This window comes from Budorcas taxicolor, chromosome 6 (genome assembly GCF_023091745.1).
Source record: "Budorcas taxicolor isolate Tak-1 chromosome 6, Takin1.1, whole genome shotgun sequence".
In the NCBI taxonomy this organism is placed as follows: domain Eukaryota; kingdom Metazoa; phylum Chordata; class Mammalia; order Artiodactyla; family Bovidae; genus Budorcas; species Budorcas taxicolor.
The window spans coordinates 83,937,450-83,957,632 of record NC_068915.1 but is presented as its reverse complement, the minus strand read 5'-3'; the positions used below and the strand labels follow the sequence as shown (position 1 = coordinate 83,957,632).

At 37.4% G+C, this 20,183-nt stretch overlaps 1 protein-coding gene across 1 annotated transcript in view; it reads left to right on the top strand.

Annotated features, from left to right (window-relative positions):
* The window catches only part of TMPRSS11A (transmembrane serine protease 11A), a 48,131-nt gene extending 29,003 nt beyond the window's left edge, over positions 1-19,128 (top strand). The window contains exons 5-10 of the mRNA XM_052641766.1: positions 1,745-1,905; positions 6,381-6,419; positions 8,595-8,766; positions 12,615-12,874; positions 17,002-17,144; positions 18,967-19,128. Coding sequence (XP_052497726.1) covers positions 1,745-1,905; positions 6,381-6,419; positions 8,595-8,766; positions 12,615-12,874; positions 17,002-17,144; positions 18,967-19,128 — 937 coding nt within the window. The remainder of the gene's footprint in view (positions 1-1,744; positions 1,906-6,380; positions 6,420-8,594; positions 8,767-12,614; positions 12,875-17,001; positions 17,145-18,966) is intronic.
* The last annotated feature ends 1,055 nt before the right edge of the window (positions 19,129-20,183 follow it).

The window sequence follows — 20,183 nt, the reverse complement described above, 5'->3', positions numbered from 1 at the left end:
AACGTTCAAAATTCCCCAAGTGACAGAACAGGATTCAAATCCCATCAAGTGATGGATGGTAAGGCCTGAGACTACCAGAAACCAGGCCTTGAGAAAACCCAGCAGCATGTCACTGCATGCACCAAATTGTATTCTTTCAATATATATGTCATTTTAAAAATATTAAGGAGCCAAAGTTGACTACAAAATAGGGTCACAAGTCTTTCCTGTATTGAACCCCTAGTGACAGGAGGCATGCCCAAACACAAAGAAATAAATTTGAAATAAATGTTGAAATAAATTTCCATTTGTAGAGGTGGAGGAGGAGACTCATAGACTGAGAAATTCCTCAGAGGTTTCAGTTGTCTGGAAAGTTCATAGCAAAACATGTATGTAACAGATACAAACCTATGGGCCTGTGTGACTCATTTTCTTTAAAAAAAAAAGAGAATATCCAGATGGATATATTTGAAGGAAATAATAATCAATTTTCTTACCAATAGGCTAATGCCCTATTTGCAGAATGACTCCAAGTTTCTTACACCTCTACCGAGTAACTAGTGACCTCCAGAAGGATTTTACAACATAAATTTGATACATTTTATAATATCTAGGAGAGACAAAGCATGTTTTTGCTGAAACTTTCTAGGTTTCCTGCCCTCCATTTTCAAATTCTGACTTGCCATAACATCCTAGCAAAATTATCATAGCCTTATGCACTCCTTTGAATGTGTAGTCACTATCATTTTGTAAGTTTTTGTGTGGGTGCATTCCACCTGGTAAACAATGTTTTCCCTCTGGTTTAAGAAGAGGGGATATTTGCCAATTTGACATAAAATTCTGATTATTAATAGCTTCACATTCCAGAGCCTAAATGAACCACAGTATATAAAATCCCTTCAAATTGATACCATTTCCTCTTTTTTAAAGTCAAGGGATTCAGGAAAATAGGGCTTTCATGCTTTTTATAGCTTTGATCTTTTGAAGCATAAAAATAAGAAATGTGGCGGATCAACATATAGCTTTCCATTTGTTAAAAGACCTTTAACTGTTTGATTTTCATATTTTAAGTATATATGAAAATCCAGCCCCTCAAGTGAAGGGGCTTAAATGTGTTTATATGGAAAAAGTTCAAGGAATTGGATATGCTTAATTTGGAGAATACTCAGAGACCAAGAATACCAGTGTCTTGAAATACTATACATGGAAGAGAGAACTGATGCTTTATGTATGTCCCAGCTGGTAGACATAAGCCTATGGAATGGAAGCTTTAGGGAGATATGTTCAACTCCAAGTGAAGAACTCTCTTAAAATCAAAGCTGACCAAAGAGAAATAGCCTATTTATGGAAGTAAATTTCTCACTATTTTAATTACTTGCTGGGGTGAGATGACCACGTATCATGGAGGCTTAGAGCTGATGAAGGTATCACATGAGTGATAGATCAAAGACACCACTGAAGTTTTTTCCAGTCTTCAGGGTTTATGATTTTGCTGATAACATTGTAGTATCTGAGTCTTATACAAATGCTATAGCAAGCCTTCAAATTAACGGCAAAATTCACTTCAAGCAAAAAGAGAACATGAAGAGGGAATATATGAAACAATCTTGAGTCAGAGTGACATAAATGAGAAGCAATGTGAGATAATCAGCTGCTGACACTTTCAATTGAGGCATAATTCAAGGGAATAAAATACAAAAAAAAAGAGTGTAGGATAATACTGGATGTATTCTTTGAACAAGTACCTTTCTATTCTGTGTCATAGTCCAGAGGAAGATGGGACGACAGTAGATGTCATTATGGTGTTCCAGTTCCCCTCTGCTGAGTCAAGTGCAGTGAGAAATAGGAAAATCCGCAGCGTCTTAGATGAGAAGATAAGGAACACAAGAGCCTTGTCAATAAACACCTCATCAGTAGAAGTTAATGGTAAGTAGGTACCTTTCTACGTGATGTGAAGTTCTCTATTAAGTCTATTTTATGTCTAATCATAAATTTATTTACTATTATTTCCATTCCAAATAATAGCTAGAATTCAGATAGAAAAAAAATTCAAGTTAAAAAAGTGACTTTTAAAGGTTTTACTGTTCTCTGATAAAAGCATATCTGAAATTAGTCAAGTGGCTTTTCCTGTAGTAATTGACTGGCACTCGTCCTGAAATAAAAGCAAACCTTTACCACTAACAGAGTTCATCTGACCCATCCACTGCCTCCATGATTAAGCAAGTGAAAACACCAAGTGTTGAGCAATGGCTGTTTTTCTGTTTCAGAAACATAAACCCAGTTGCTACCCTTTAAAAATAGAAATAGTTTCGGTGAATAGTGAAATTGTGAAATTTGTGTTAACTTTTTTCCTTTGGGCCTTTGGGAAAATGATAAACTTACTTTGGAGCCACTAAAAGCCATCTTACAAGTAGTGATTAAAATAATCACAAAACTAGAAATTATAGGAACAATTACATCATCATTGTTTCTCTAAAAGAAGTAACTTTTATCGAGGCCCTTCTCTATGCCCTTTACATTTAGCATTTAACTTCTTTATTCTTATGAATTAGGCAAATTCATCTTTAAAGATGTGAAAGAGGGGCTTTAGGCCTTCTATCTATAGTGAAAGGACTCTGGTAACTAAAAAGGGCAACGATTTAGTTAAAGACCCAGTAATTTAAAAGGGCAGAGATTCAAGTCTGTTGATAGATTGCTAATTTTTTGAGAGGCTTTATGCGAAAAAAAAAGTGTTCTTTGGTCAAACACTTTTTAGAAATGCGGTCTACAATATTGACCTCTTAGAAATTCACCCCTTATATTAGCATACCAAAAATTCTCAGGAGTCCAGCCAGACAGAAACCTGTTTGAAAGTAAAAGTGAAAGTCACTCAGTCGTGTCCAACTCTTTGCAACCCCATGGACTGTAGTCTGCCATGTTCCTCTGTCCATGGAATTCTCCAGGCCAGTATACTGGAGTGGGTTGCTGTTTACTTCTTCAGGGGATCTTCCCAACCCAGGGATTGAACCCACGTCTCCTGCATCACAGATGGATTCTTTACCGTCTAAGCCACTAGTGAAACCTGAAAACCTGTTTACCCCTGTTCGTTAAGCTGCTTCCACAAGCATCTATTCCTGAAAGACAAGTACAGATTTCCCCTACACATTCCAGTGGACACCAGAAGAGAAGCAGAGTAAGTGTGATTCATAACAGACATGAAACAGAAAGCCCTGCCCTTTCAAGGGTCTGGCTGACTCTATAGGAGGAAACCTGACCAGGAAATAAAATCTGTGGGAATGGGATGGGCAGGGATGTGCTGATGAGACAGAGTCAGTTAGTCAGGAAATGAACCTGGGGACCTCTCCCAACCCAGGAGGGAAGAACCTCTCAAGGGCTTAATCCGCCTTCTTTGTTTTCTCCTTTGTGGAGAAACAAATGAATCAAGGTTGTGAAATAGTGGAAGTTGTGATAAGTTACAAGATGTGTTCCACATAATTTTAAATAACCAGTTAATTTGCAAGGAACTTAAAAGCCTGAGCTATCTGAAACCAGACATGAAGCATGAAGTGGCCATTGGGTATCTGGGCTTTTTGTTTCTTATAGGTTCAGCTTGTGACCTGGAGTCTGTTTTAATGTCTATAGTAGATTAAAGGGCAGGACGTTCTAACTCCACTGAGTCACTACAGGACTATGCAAGTTCTGTAAAGGACTTGTATTTACAAAGTCCACCAAAGGGCTATCATGCCTTTTCCTCCACTTTCTCATCTATAATCTTGCAAATATAATATTTGTTCTTCCTGAAGTCACAGAAATATCAAGAGGTGGGAGGGGGGTTCAGGATGGGGAACACGTGTACACCCACGGCAGATTCATGTTGGTGTATGGCAAAATCAATACAATATTGTAAAGTAAAAAAAAAAAGAAAGAAATGTTAGTAACTTAAAAAAAAAGAATATATACAAGAAAACAGAAAATATAATATTGAACATATAGGCTATTAGAAAGCTAGAAAATTGTGCATATGCTTTAGAAACCTGAAAACATTAATGCAAATAATTGGTGGTAGAAAAAACTAGAAGCCTGAAGGTTTCCAAATTTCCAAATGTGAAAAAAGCAGCATTTACTAGCACTTAGGAAAGGCTCACTTGGTAGAAAACTGATTAGAATCCTCAAGGCAATCCTTGTAGACAAAAAAACTGCTCTCCAGCAATACTTAATTTGGGGGATTTCAAATGAATGGAAAATTGCAGAAATTCTAGACAAAGTCTAGAAATAACCTTGCAGCCCTAGATTTTATCCATAATCTGGCAAGAATCTGTCTTTTGGTTTGACAAATAACTGGGCGGTGTGCAAGCTTCCTGTGATGTGACGTCAGAACAAAATTAATATTGACTCGTTTGACTTGCAAATACCATGGCTGTGGAAGAGCTGCTCATCACCCATGTGCTGTTGATGTGGCCAGTCCTTATCATGTTACTTGTAGTGTGTACAGCCCTGAATACGATTGCTGTCAACTCAGAAGTATGTTAGAGGGTCATGTTCAAAACTAAGGTGTTAATGTTTGTTTTCACTCCTAAACATAGAAAGTAAAACCATTTTGTCAAAATTGGTAATTTGCAAGAGTCAGTCACTTGTATATGGGCAGTTTACCTTCAGGTATAATCATTCTGTCTAAAATGCTTTCCTCAAAAATCCAATGAAACTCCCAACTATTACATGTACCCTGGTCTCATTCCTGGAAAGAGCTGAGTTGCATCTTGCTCAAACTAAGCAGAAGAAGCTCTAACTGAAGAATTCTAAATTTATACCATTGTAATGCATTACTAACATGGGGCATATTCAAATACCTCATTTTATTTCACTTCACTTTATAGCACTTCACAGATGTTGTGTTTTTTTTTACAAATTGAAGGTTTGTGGCAATCCTGTGTTGTCAGATGACAGTTAGCATGCTTTAGCAGTAAAGTACTTTTTAATTAAGGTATGTATATTGTTTTTTAAGACATAATGCACACTTAATGGACTACAGAATGGTGTAAACATAAACTTTAAATGCACTGGGAAACAAAAAAATTTTTGACTTGCTTTATTGTGATATTTGCTTATTGCCTTGGTCTCGAACTGAACCCACAATATCTCCAAAGTATGCCTATAGTTTTAAAAAATAAAACAAATTTACTACCTTAAAACTACATTTGACCAAAAATCGAGTTTCTTCTATAAATAAAGACTGAGGATCTGTACTGAGCAACTGATTCTTCACTATATAATGATTTACTCATGCCTTTTACGAGTTTATTGGATATTCTCAAGAGCTCCCACTTTGTATAGTTCATCATCATTAGTTTCCCAAGTGAAATTTATAGAAGGTAAGTGGAAAGAAACATTCTTACTGTGCATAATGGGAAGTTAAATGTAGAGAATATGAGTCTGAGACACATAGGACTGGTAGAAATAAGTAAAACCATCCATCCTCATTCTACCTATTAAGCGCTTTTATTTTGAAAACTATCCCACTTTTCATGCAACCATTCATCAACTTATGTTTGTATTTCCTTTATCAGGTTACCAACTTCGTTGGAAATGACAGAATTTTATCTTAGATTCTGTCCAATAATTATCCAGTATCCAGCAGGTGTATGATAACAATATATAGTAGTTTATTCCTCGGGGAGGGGAACATTTTGATAATTTAAGAACTGTGTTTTAGAAGTATTTTAAATATACTTTCTGTGGTAGTTTTCAAAGTTTTTTTTTTTTTCCATCCTTAAACCCTTGCACCAAAGAAAGGCTTACGTGAAATCTTAAACAGAAGAGATAAAAGCAGACTTGTTCTAGTTGAGGCTGAGTTTGAACCTAAAGACTCCATTAGTTGTTCCCTCTTTCCCCACTTTCTCTATATCCTTAAGTAAAATCCAAAGATTTATCCTAAGCCATTGAAAAGCCACTGTTCTGTATTACTACAAATGATTTGTGGGTTTTGATTATCCATATTTGAGCCTTAATCATTCACTGCTTATTGCCTGTATGTGCAGTGCTTAGTCACTCTGTCATGTCCGACTCTTTGTGACCCCATGAACTGTAGCCCACCAGGCTCCTCTGTCCATGGGGATTCTCCAGGCAAGAATACTGGAGTGGCTTGCCATGCCCTCCTCAAGGGGATCTTCCCAACCCAGGGACTGAACCCAGATCTCCCACAGTGCAGAATTCTTTACCATCTGAGCCACCAGGGAAGCCTAGAGATTGCCTATAAATCTTTACCAAAACCATACATATATCCTGTTATATCAGCTGTTTTCCTGACTCACCCATATGCTCAAATTTCTGGACTCCATATATGATGAGTATTCTCTGATTTCTGGTCATTGAGACCAACTAGGAGAATATCAAATTATCATTCTTTGTTCTATCTTGTTTTTCAGCAATGAGCTCATCAACAGGGAAGCTAACTGTCCAAGCATGTAAGTCTAGTTAGTTTATAAACACAAGTTCCATTTCCATCTCAGAAAGGATAATATCTTCAAATATTAGCTCATAATTTCCCACTCATGTTCCACATTTTCTTTTGGAGAGAATAACAATTGTGTAAAAAATGAAAATACTTTTTTTCTAACTCTAAAACCAACCTTTTTTGTCATCTTCAAGAAAAATATTTTACATGGTGGAAATCTAGGAGCAATTTGAAGAAATTTTATATTTCTGATTTGGAATAAATGGACTTGCCTTGATAATTTTTAAATGCTACTAATTACGCTTTCTACTGAGAAGTAAAATAATGAGAAAGTGATAAATGGAAAAGAGATAGACCCCTTTACTTGTGATTGTCTATACAACTTACTGATCATACTCGTCTTCATGGTTGACAGCAGCTCCACTCACTCACTTCATATCATTATTTGCTTCACATCACTGTGGCCTAAATTTTGAAAGAATTTTTTTAAAGTGGTGATGACTTTGAGCAAAGGTGTTCATTCATTTTCATCTGTCTTGCAAATATACTATACAATATTCATTCAATAAATATCCTTTTAAAATCTACCAAGTGCCAGAAAGTGAATACAAGTGTCACTAAGACATGATTCCTCCTCTAAAATTAAGGGTTTGAATTTAGAGGAAGACATAAATCAATCAGGAAATGTTAAAACAGTGTGATAAATGCTATGACAGAGATAGTGCAGTGAAAGTCAATCACAGAGTCAGCTAACCTGACTTGGTCTTATGGGGTCTGAAAGTGATTCCTGAGACAGGAGAAAGGAAGGACCACAAATCAAGCGACAAGTGGGATGAATGTCTTGGGCAAGGAGAATAGTATGTAAAAATGTCTCTAGAAAAGCAAGAGCATGATCACTTCTTGTAAATGAAAAATGTCAGTGTGGCTGGAATATAGGATTAGGGATTGGGGACATGAGAAAGGGGTATTATTAATTAATGATTAATAGTCATCAAGGACCAGAATCATGCTAAAACATTTCAACTTTATCTGGAATGAAAAGTCACTCAAGGGTTTTAGACAAATCAGAAAGGCCACTCGGGTTTCAGGGTGGAGAATGGATTGGAGGAGCAACACTGGAGGTAAGGAGATGATCAGGGAAGCTGTTGCAGTCCTCCAGGTGAGAAAAACAGTATGGCACCCCACTCCAGTACTCTTGCCTGGAAAATCTCATGGACAGAGGAGCATGGTAGGCTACAGTCCATGGGGTCGCTAAGAGTCGGACACAACTGAGCGACTTCACTTTCATTTTTCACTTTCATGCATTGGAGAAGGAAATGGCAACCCACTCCAGTGTTCTTGCCTGGAGAATCCCAGGGACGGGGGAGCCTGGTGGGCTGCCCTCTATGGGATCGCATAGAGTTGGACACGACTGAAGCGACTTAGCAGTAGCAGCAGCAAACTAGAGATGGCAGTGATGGGGATTTCTAAACAACTGGCCACAGTAGGAGTGTCATCAGTACCAGTAAAGCGAATTTCCTCTTTGATACCGAATTTTTTGGAACAAAAATTGAACCTACCATATTTTCTTTATTAGCAGCATGCTTTAAACAGGCTTCATTCTTAGCGGGAATCCTAAGCAGCAAACTAATCTCTGATCTGACACACAAAATAGAGTACTTATTTATCCCCACCTATAGCGAATGTGATATTTACCTGGAAACATAGAATCCTCCATCCTAAAGAGTGAGAGACTGGTCATGATGCATTAACCATGCCACTTGAGGAACTAGTCACTCAGAAAAATGTATGAGAGGAGTTCCAAGGAATTGGCAATTACTTCTCTGATCAGTTCTTCTGGTGAGGACTTTTATGTCAAAATAACATGGTGGGATCACCTAAAACCAGGAAAGAATCATCTTAGTAGGAGCTCCCAGAACATCTGGATAATTGACACTGCAAGTCCTCAAGACATACACTTTGTGGTGTGTCAATACTTCTCAGACTTAAGTAGCTTAAGTGGGCAATGTATATGCATTCTATAAATAGAGGGAGTGAGCAAAGCATCAATGAGAAGGTGGATATTCATATTGTACTTGTTTGTATAATGACAGATGCAAACATTGCACTGCAGCCCTCTACTAATTTCTCTGTATCAAGAGTTATAGAGACATTTCTTATAATTTAACGATCGCATCTCTTTCAGGTTGTGGGAAACGAGTTGTTCCGTTAGTAAGCAACAGAATAATGTCTGGAGAGATCGCGGGCAAGGCTGCCTGGCCTTGGCAAGCTTCTCTTCAGCATAAAAACATACATCAGTGTGGGGCCACCTTGATTAGTAATACTTGGCTTGTTACTGCAGCGCACTGCTTTAAGAAGTAAGTGATTGATGTTACTACTACTTAAAAAACCATCTGAGTTTTATTGTCTTCTGAGTAATAATCAACATCCCCAAGTATTGCTGAGGTAAAATAAGAAAAGCATCTTTCACGTCTTTGTACTTGAACTTATTTGGAAAGTTCCTAGGGGGAGTAGTCACTATCCTAGTATATGCTAATCAGGTCCTTAGGGTTTTAAATAAAGAAATTATGGCTAGAGAACATTTGGATATAACACTGGTGGTGAAAATGTAAATTGGTGCAGCCAATATGAAAAACACTATGGAAGTTACTTTAAAAAAACTAAAAATTGTGTTGCCACATGATCTAGCAATCCCACTCCTGGGCATATATCCAGAGAAAACTCTTAATTCTAAAAGATACATGCACCCCAATGTTCATTGCAGCACTACTTCCAGTAGCCAAGACATGGAAGCAACCTAAATGTCTATCAACAGATGAGTGGATAAAGAAGATGTAGTATATATGTACAATGGACTAGTATTCAGCCATAAAAAAGAATGAAATAATGCCATTTGCAGCAACATAGATGGACCTAGAGATTATCATACTAAGTAAAGTAAGTCAGAGAAAGACAAATATCATATGATATCACTTATATGTGAAATCTTAAAAAGATACAATTGAACTTATTTACAAAACAGAAGCAGACTCACAGACATAGAAAACAAACCTACAGTTATCAAAGAGGAAAAGTGGGGAGGGATAAATTAAGACTTTGGTATTAATAGATACTCACTACCATATATAAAATAGATAAACAACAAAGACCTACTGTATAGCACAAAGAGCTATATTCAATGACTTGTAATAACTTACAGTGTAAAAGAATCTGAAAAAAAAAAAAGAATATATGTAAGCTGAATCATTTGATGCATACCTAAAACATTTTGAGTGAGTAAAAGTCATTCAGTTGTGTCTGACTCTCTACAGCCCACCAAGTTCCTCTGTCCATGGGGATTCTCCAGACAAGAATACTGGGAATTACCATACCCTCCTCCAAGGAACCTTCCCAACCCAGGGATCGAACCCAGGTTTCCCACATTGCAGGAGGATTCTTTATTGTCTGAGCCACCAGGGAAGCCCAAAATATTACACATCAAATATAATTCAATCATTTTTTTAAAAAATAATTAGGTTGATAAACAAATATCTATATACACAGCATCTGTATCTTTGCCTATTCCTCTTCAATGATGTTATTAATAGTTCAGTTAATTAGTTAAGGAATATTAGTCAGTTCAGAGACGCTCAGTCATATCTGACTCTGAGACCCCATGGACTGTAGCATTCCAGGCTTTCCTGTCCATCACCAGCTCCTGGAGCTTGCTCAAACTCATGTCCATCAAGTCGGTGATGCCATCCAACCATCTCATCCTCTGTCATCCCCTTCTTCTCCTTCAATCTTTCCCAGCATCACGCAGGATCTTTTCTAAGGAGTCAATTCTTTGCATCAGGTGGCCAAAGTATTGGAGCTTCAGCTTCAGTATCAGTCCTTCCAATTAATATTCAGGACTGATTTCCTTTAGGATGGACTGGTTTGATCTCCTTGCAGTCCAAAGGACTCTCAAGAGTCTCCTCCAACACCACAGTTCAAAAGCACCAAGTCTTCGGCACTCAGCTTTCTTTATGGTCCAACTCTCAAATCCATACTTGACTACTGGAAACACCATACCCTTGATTAGATGGACCTTTGTTGCTCTCTAGGTTGGTCATAGTTTCTCTTCCAAGGAGCAAGTGTCTTTTAAATTCATGGCTGCACTCACCATCTACAGTGATTTTGGAACCCAAGAAAATAAGGTCTTTCACTGTTTCCATTGTTTCCCCATCTATTTGCTATGAAGTGATGGGACCGGATGCCATGATCTTAGTTTTCTGAATGTTGTTTTAAGCCAGCTTTTTCACTCTCCTCTTTCATTTTCATCAAGAGGCTCTTTAGTTCTTCTTCACTTTCTGCCATACGGGTGGTGTCATCTGCATATCTGAGGTTATTGATATTTCTCCCAGCAATCTTGATTCCACCTTGTGCTTCATCCAGCCTGGCGTTTCACATGATGCACTCTGCATATAAGTTAAATAAGCAGGATGACAATATACAGCCTTGATGTACTCCTTTTCCAATTTGGAACCAGTCTGTTGTTCCCTGTCCGGTTCTAACTGTTGCTTCTTAACCTGCACACAGATTTCTCAAGAGGCAGGCAAGGAGGCAGTTAGTTGCCAAGGAACTTTAATCTTATTATTAATAATATATTTTACTGGGAGATGGTATCCAATAAAGAACAGAGAGAGGCAAACAGACATGTGATACTAGGCATATAATTTAAAACATCTAGGCTATATTTTCCTTAAGTATAAAACAAAGGCTTTACAAGATGACCTTTCATTACTAGATGATTTTTCCAGTCCCTACCTGTGCCATGATACACCAGCTGCTCAAGCCACAAGCTAGAAGTCACTCACAATCATCTCTCTTAGGACCTCTGACAGCTTTACCTAACCCACTCTTGCCTTCTAACAATCTAATCTCTGGAAAGAACCACTGTGATTTTTTAATGTAAATGAGAGTACATTACTCTCATTAAAATCATCCAGTGAATTCCCATATTATTTGAATAAAATCTAAGCATTTTATTCAAGACCTATTTGTTGTCGTTCAGTTGCTATGTTCTACTCTTTGCAACCCCATAGACTGCAGCATGCCAGGCTCCCCTGTCCTTAGCTATCTCCCAGAGTTTACTCAAACTCATGTCCATTGAGTCAGTGATGCCATACAACCATTTCACCCTCTGTTTCCCCATTCTCTCCCTACCCTCAATCTTTCCCAGCAATAAGGTCTTTTCCAGTGAGTTGTCTGTTTGCATCAGGTAGCCAATATCTTGGAGCTTCAGCTTCAGCATCAGTCCTTCCAATGAATATTTAGGGTTGATTTCATTTAGTTTGATCTTCTTGCAATCCAGGGGACTCTCAAGAGTCTTCTCCAGTACCACAATTTTAAAGCATCAATTCTTCCACACTCAACCTTCTCTATAGTCCAACTCTCACATCCATACATGACTATTGGAAAAACCATAGCTTTGATTATCTGGACCTTTGTTGGCAAAGTGATGTCTCTGCTTTTTAATATGCTGTCTATGTTCATCATAGCTTTTCTTCCAAGGATTAAGCATCTTTTGATTGACCTACAAAACACTCTAAAATCTGGCCTCTGCCTACCTTGCCAAACCTCATTTCCCACCATTCTTCCTTTGTGTCCTGAACTGCAGCCAGTCTGTTCTTGGGATATTTGCCTGAAAGGTTATCATCCCATTTTCCCATAGCTGACTGCTCATCAATCATGTCTCAACCCAAGTGCCATGTTCTCAAAAGTGACTTATCTAACTACCCCCTTGTACCCTAGTCCACTGCCCTATTTGTAGTCCTTATCGCTGCTGTAAGTTATTGATCTATTCATTCATTTTGCTCTTTTTCCTTCCTTGGAATCAGATGTACCCACCAGCAGAGGCTTTTCTGACTTGTTCACCACTTTATTCCTGGCATTTCAAATAAGGTTCAACATGTAGATGATCAATAAATATTTACTGAAGAAATGAATGAACAACATTTTATAGGCTTTACAGTTCTAAAATTCAATAATTCTGTACTGGATTCCAGCTCAAAGATGCTCTTTGTATATATTTTATCTTTCAAAATAGTAGCAGTAGACTATATGGTCAAAGAAAGTTATCATTGAATCCAAGTGTATTAGGGTGGAATTTTCTTTTTTATTAGCCTACATGCAATTATTGTAATGCAGTTCATATATTCTGTTAATATCTAAACTTTTCCAGTAAAGCAAACCCACATCAGTGGACTGTTAGCTTTGGAACAAAAATCAACCCTCCATTAATGAAAAGAAACATCAAAAGAATTATTGTTCATGAGAGGTACCGCTCCCCAGCAAGAGAGTACGACATTGCTGTTGTGCAGTTCTCTCCCAGAGTCACCTTTACTGATGACATCCGTCGAATTTGTTTGCCAGAAGCCTCTGCATCCTTCCAACCAAATTCAACTGTCTATATCACAGGATTTGGAGCACTTTTTTATGGTGGTGGGTATCTAAAAACGAATCACGGAGCTCTAAACACTATTTATGGCAGTGTTATTTAATGTCCATCAGTAATATCCTGTCAGACTTTTCCACACAGTTTGGATTAGGGCTTTTGTTTTGCAAGTGACAGAAACTCAACCCAAATTAACTAAGTAAAAAATAATAACAATATGGCAAATTTGGCCCTTGTAATTTGGAATTAAGAGGTGAAATGAGTCTGACTTCAGATACATGTGGATTCAGGAATTTGTGTGATGTCATCAGGCTCTGAGTTTTTCCTTGGGTTGGTTCTGGTTCCCCAGGTCACCTTCATTACAAGGGATTCTAGCGCCACATAGTGGTGAGGGTGGCCAACAGCAGCTCAGCGTGTACATCTTCACCTAGCTGATGCCAGGGAAGAACACGTGTCTCTCTTTGCCAGAATCTATGTTAACCCCTGAAAAGGTCTCTTTTGGCCCAGGTTGTGTCCAGGGGTACCAGACTGACTGGTTGACTCAATTCTCACTCTTAAGCCTACAGAAAGAAAAGTAGATATGTGATTGGCCGCCTGGTCAGAATCACATGTAATGAGGGAAAGAGCTCCAACAGGAAAGGCTTCAAGGAAGATATAAAGGGAAAGAAGGTTCCCTGAGAAACACTAAAGTCTATCTCTATGTCCCATTGCCTATGCAATGCCAGATATACATTAGATATGCTAAAATACTCATGCCCGCCTTCACTCTGACTCCTTCACTTTGAGCCTCACCGCTGTGAGCCTCCTCTCTTTTTCACCTCACCTTCCCTTTAGTTTGCTCTGTCACTTAGTTTCACTTTTCTCAGCCACCTCAAAAATGTTTCCTTTGCTCAGCTATAATCTCCAATTGCAGCAAAATCTGCGTCAAACCTAAAGAAGCTAATTAAGAGTGAGTGGGGTAAGAATACTGTATAGAGACAAATCATCTCTGATAATAAAGTTTCCACTGACCTCTCTAAAATGATTTAACTTGATATACTAACAATCTCCTAAGAAATAAAATTGGCTTCATGTTTTAAGGTTTTCAAAACAGACTCAGACACACTCTGGATTCTAAAATCTGGTCCAGGTGCATGCATATAACAACAGCGACAGGGTTTCTTTGACTCTAGGCTTGAGAAGATAAGAAAGGACTTTTTGAAAAAGACAAAATTCATTCACAGAGCTCTATACAATTTATTGATATACAATAAACTCTAAAGAATAAATCATTAATTCTCATTCTTCACTAAGGAACCAGGAATACCTTTCACTAATGTGGTTGATGATGGGCTTGATGGTCTTTAGATTTTTCTCCGGATGTTCCATGTGGTTTCTTTAATGTTATATTTCCAATCACAGAAATCATTACCCATAGCTTAGTAAGCCCAGGGAGCTGTAAGCCTGACAACAATGTCTTCTCTCTCTCTAATGGATCTTCTCCTAAGATAAGAGTTCCATTCTTTATTTGATGAGAGGAGCATCTCAAATTCTGTTTGCCATGATGGAAAGAAATCATTTCTGACCTGGAGTCTAAAGTTGGCATAGAAATATATGTGCCATAATAGTTTTTGAATAGCAATAGAATCTAATTTATGTAGAACACTATAATTAGCAACAAGATACCTACTTTTTTAAAGCACCAATGGAACATTCGCCAAGATAGACTATATCTAGTTCTATAAAACAGTCTCCGACAAACTTAAAAGAATGGAAATCATATATAGTACGCTCTCTGATGATAATGCAATCAAACTAAAAACCAGTAATAGACTGATAATAGGAAAATCTCTAAATGCTTAAAAATTAAACAATGCACTCCTAAATAATCCATAGATAAAAGAGGAAATCTTGAAGATAATTATAAGTATTAATAGAATGAAATGAATGCAGGATGCAGCTAAAACAGTACAGAGGGAAACATAGCAAAATGCATGTATTTATAAAATAAGAAAGCTCTCCTTTTAAGACACTAGAAGAGAAAATAAACCTAAAATAAACACGAAAAGGAAATAATATAAGTAAGAGTGGCAATGAATATAATCAAAATGAAAAAATGGAGAAAATTGAATTTAAAAACTGATTCCTTGAAAAAAGAGCAATACTTTCTGGGAAATGTCATTAAGCATTCTCACAATAGTTGAGAAATAGTTGAGGGATGTACAGGATTTGTAGGCTAAACTCTTTGTAACTCCTTGCCAATGAGTTTTATTTAAAAGTTATGAATTTACACTGTTACCTGCAATATGCGTTTCATCTCACCTTTCCCAGCACTGGGCATGAATTATTTTTAATTGATAATGTAATAGCCAAAAAACGTTACTCTAGGTGTACTCAAAGAACAGAATATCTTAAGCATTTTTATACAGTTTAGCAAATACCTGTCCTGAAAATTCCTGAATTGACATTTTACGGAAATTAGTGTCCATTATTAGTTTTCTATTGCTGTGTAACAAATTGCCACAAATTTAACAACTTGAAAGAAAATGCATTTATTATTTCACAGTTTCTATGGGTCAGAAATTCAGACATAGCATAGCTGGCATCTCCTCTCAACGTCTCACAAATTAGTAATCAAAGTATTGGCTGGGGTTGAGGTCTCATCTATGACTCTTTTCCAAGCTCACTGGTTGTTGATGAAATTTAGTTTCTTGCACCTACAGAGTTTATGGAAGCTTGCTTCTCCAACACCATTGGGAGAAAGTCTCTGAACTCAGGGAAAGCCTAGTTCAGTTCATTTCAGTCTCTCAGTCCTGTCCAACTTTTTATGAACCCTTGGACTGCAGCACTCCAGGCTTCCCTATCCATCACCAACTCCTGGAGCTTGCTCAAACTCAGGTCCATTGAGTTCGTGATGCCATCCAACCATCTCATCCTCTGTCATCCCCTTCTCCTCCTGCCTTCAATCTTTCTCAGCATCAGGGCCTTTTCCAGTGAGTCAGTTCTTCACATCAGGTGGCCAAAGTATTGGAGCTTCAGCAGAAGGCCTAAACCCCTTTCAAAAGGGCTTATCTGATTAGGTCAGGCCCACCTTGAATAATTTCCCTTTTGATGAACTCAATGTCAAGCTGACTACACCTTAATTAATCTTCAATATCCCCTCACCTGTGTCCCAGAATATAACCTAATCATGAGAATGACATCCATAATATTCACAAATCCGACTTAGACCTAGGGAAAAAGAGATCAGATAGGAATCTTGGGGATCATAGTAGAATTTTGTCTACTGCAGGGTCAGTTTCCCAACCAGCATGTGGCTGATACAAAGAACCCCTGAATACCTGTGATATTATTGGTTTCTGTCATAAATAGTTGTCTTCTGCATTAGTATCAGTTTCTATAACTCAGGCTCTAGTTTATGACCTGGGGTTCCAAAATTACAATACATAATGAAATCATTGCCTTTGTGTGTCATTATGTGTGTGAGAGTTCCCCATAAAATATAAAGGATAAAATAAAGATATATAGTTATTTTATCAAGCCAAAACTGTCTAGGCCTATAAAGTTTCTGGGAACAATCTACAAATAAAAACTTATGTTAAAAAATAAATACCTTCCTAAATATACAAACTGATTGTTGTTAAGGAAAGGTACAAAGGTTTTCTAGAAAAAAGAAACAAAATGTTTTCTTTGCTAGTATAGGTATTTAAAAATGAGGTAAGGACAATTTTCATTTACATTTGCCAGAGAATAAATAGAACTTATTTCCTTAAGAATTGTTTACATTACCTTCATCTTGTTTGACAGTTTTTGTTGTTGTTCAGTCACTCTGTCATGTCCAACTCTTTGTGAACCCATGGACTGCAACGTGCCAGGCTTCCCTGTCTTTCACCATCTCCCAGAGCTTGTTCAAACTCTTGACCATTGAGTTGGTGATGCCATTCAACCATCTCATCCTCTGTCATCCCCTTCTCCTCTAGCCTTCTATCTTTCCCAGCATCAGGGTCCTTTCTAATGAGTCTAATAAGGTGGCCAAAGTATTGGAGCTTCAGCTTCCACATCAGTCCTTCCAATGAATATTCAGGATTGATTTCCTTTAGGATTGACAACTTTAGTTTGAAATAAAAAGGTCTGCACTTCATTCTAGCTAAGAATACTGGTTGTAAACACTAAAATTACTTTGCTTTTCCTTAAGGGGAATCCCAAAATGATCTTCGAGAAGCCAGACTGAAAATCATAAGTGATGATGTGTGCAAGCAGCCACATGTGTATGGCAGTGATATAAAATTTGGAATGATGTGTGCTGGATATCTGGAAGGAATATATGATGCCTGCAGGGTAGGTGGAGAGAGATTATTTTGATGTCATTAACTCAAAAATATTTTATCTAGCTCAAAAATATTCTATGCTCTTTATATTAGTAAAATACAGAGATATGTCCATGCAAAAATTTATAAATACTAATTTCAAACACAAACATTTTAATGTTTTATTAAGCAAAACAAAATAACCAGAAAGCTTCTTGATGTTATCAAACTAACCAATAAAATTTAATTTTAATACCAGAAATCCAGAGTTTCATAAAGCAGAGTCTCTTTTCTTAAAGAGCTAACATCTAAAAAGGAAATAATCATGAACAATACACTATGATGTAATGTTATATAATGGAGAACAATTTTTTATTTAAAGTATAGTTGATTTACAATACAATGTTAGTTTCAGATGTGGAGAATAAAAATTTTTAGCTTGAAGGGAACATGTTTGGAACAAATATGAGATAATACTTCAATGAGGCCTGAAAGATAAAGAACATGTAGCCAGTCATAGAATAAGCAGAGAATATTACAGAAAAGAGATAAAGCATAGCCATATTATGAAATTACAATTCATATTTGAGGCAACTGCAAGTAATTTGTTGGGTCTCAGCCTAAGGAGGATGAGCAGTGAGAAGCAGTAAACGGTGAGGTGGATTAGGTCAAGTTGTATCTAGTCCCCTTTCCAGGGCCCTCCTCTTGTCCAGCATCTGTCCTGCATGTATATTTTCGGACAAATGCATTTGTAACGTGTTTCATCCTGTAGGCACTTGCTTTATAAGTGTTTACAAGAACATGTGGGGTTCTTGAAAACTCCAAGGAGGTGATTCCATATGGTGAAATGATGGGAACTGTATTGTCATCAGGTGGCAGAAAACCATGCCCAGAGTCCCACAGATTACACAGCATAGACAACCTCTGTCAGAAAACCAGCAGGGAGTTGTGCAGCACATGGGCTGGGCTAGAGCAGAATCTGGTACACATCTAGCCCCAGTCGCCAAGAGTGTAGAGAGGGGCAGCTAGCATTCAGGGATTCCAGAGAGAGGTTCTGCTATGACAGACAAGTGAAAGGCGGTGACTGGAACACGGGGGACATGGGAATCTAGGCGAATGGTGAGATTAGTGGTAAGTCTCTAGATAGAGTGGGGGTCATAAAATAGAGAGCTTTCACTGCATTGGAGAGAACAGGTAAGACTCCTGCCGTGTGGCTGTGCAGTGCATACTAAGGCAGCTCTAGGCAGTTCTAGTCATAAAAGAGTTGGGAAATCATCAAGGAAGGGACTCAGGCACAATGGAAGCAGGAATACAAGGATGGCTACTAGGGTGCATGGGGAGGGGTTTGGTTTATCTGATAAAATGAAGCCCAGGCACCCTACTTGGAGTAGAAAAAAAAAATCACAGCTTGACTTTCTGTGTTGTATACTTGAAATCTGCTAAGAGTAGACCTTAAGCATTCTCACCACCCACACACACACACACACACAAACACACAGGCACACATGCACACATACACGCCAAGTAACTATGTGAGGTGATGGATGTGTTAATTAACCTGATCATGGTAATCATTTCGTAAAGTATATATGTCAAATTATCACAATGTACACTTTAAATATATATGATTTTATTCATGAATTATCCATCTATAAAACTGAAAAATATTTTTTAAATGTGGAAATTGAACTTTAAGGCTTTTATAATTACTGAAACCCATGTTTCAATGAATTATCCTACAATTGGTAGTCTACAAATATACTTTCTAATAATAAAATATGTGGTTCATCAAAATATCTTAAGTAATGAGTTTCATATTTAATTCATCTTCTTTCTTTTTTTTTTCTTTTCAGGGTGATTCTGGGGGACCTTTAGTTGGAAAGGACCTTAAAGATACCTGGTATCTCATTGGAATTGTGAGCTGGGGAGATAACTGTGGTCAAAGGAACAAACCTGGAGTCTACACAAAAGTGACTTATTACCGAAACTGGATTACTTCAAAAACAGGCCTCTAATTCACTATACAACTTAAACACTGAGAGCTGTATGCAGGCCATACATGCATGAGAATTCATACATTCTGTGGTTGTAGTACAATGAAGTGAGATTAAATGACATGATTTATTTCCGAATCACTTTAATCAACCAAAAAACCCATGGCCAATTTGTAAAGGATTTAAATTTATAAGGTAGTGAGCCAGTTTAGCCTGGTTTGAAAAATACAATAGAGATACTGAGCTTTTTAAATCAGTGAGCTAGAGTATAGAAGAGAAGCAATGCAAATTTTTGAGGATAATCCACAACATTTTTAGGATGTCTTTGTAAGGGATGTCTTTTAAACAAGAAACAAGAGACTTTACATATTTTCTAGTTATAAATCCATTGGAAGGATTTTAATTTTTTAAAAAGTTACATATAAGAAACAAAGTATGGTGATAAATTAAGCCAGAGATCTTCTGACCTTTGTCTGCTGTGAAATCTCCCTAATTTTTCAGTGATAAAGATAACAAACACACACACATACCCCCACACACATGGGCACATACAGAATATCCCTATCTTCAGATATTCCCAGAAAAGCGTGATTGATAAATATAGACAGTAATTAGCTAGTCAAAACGTATTTTTGTTTCAAATATTTGAGGGAATGTGATAGTAACTTTATGAGCTGTCCCAAAACAATGGGAAACATTTTACAGGTGCATTTACATGCTTTGACTACCAGGGGGAAGCTTTGTAAATTATTGTTAAGGTTAAATGCCTAGAAAAAAATGAGAATTTGTTAATATGTTGAAGAATTAATGAGCATTATCTTTCCACATGGGATTCTCTGGTAGCTCAACTGGTAAAGAATCCGCCTGCAATGCAGGAGACCCTGTTTCAATTCCTGGGTCGGGAAGATCCGCTGGAGAAGGGATAGGCTACTCACTCCAATATAAAAGTTTATTCCTTTGTATTACTGTAGCCAATTGTCTCCTAAGGCTTGTGGCAATAGCCTATTGTAACCATGAAATACCAAGTATTTTTTTCTAATTTAATAAATACAGATCGTGATGACCTGCCATACAGA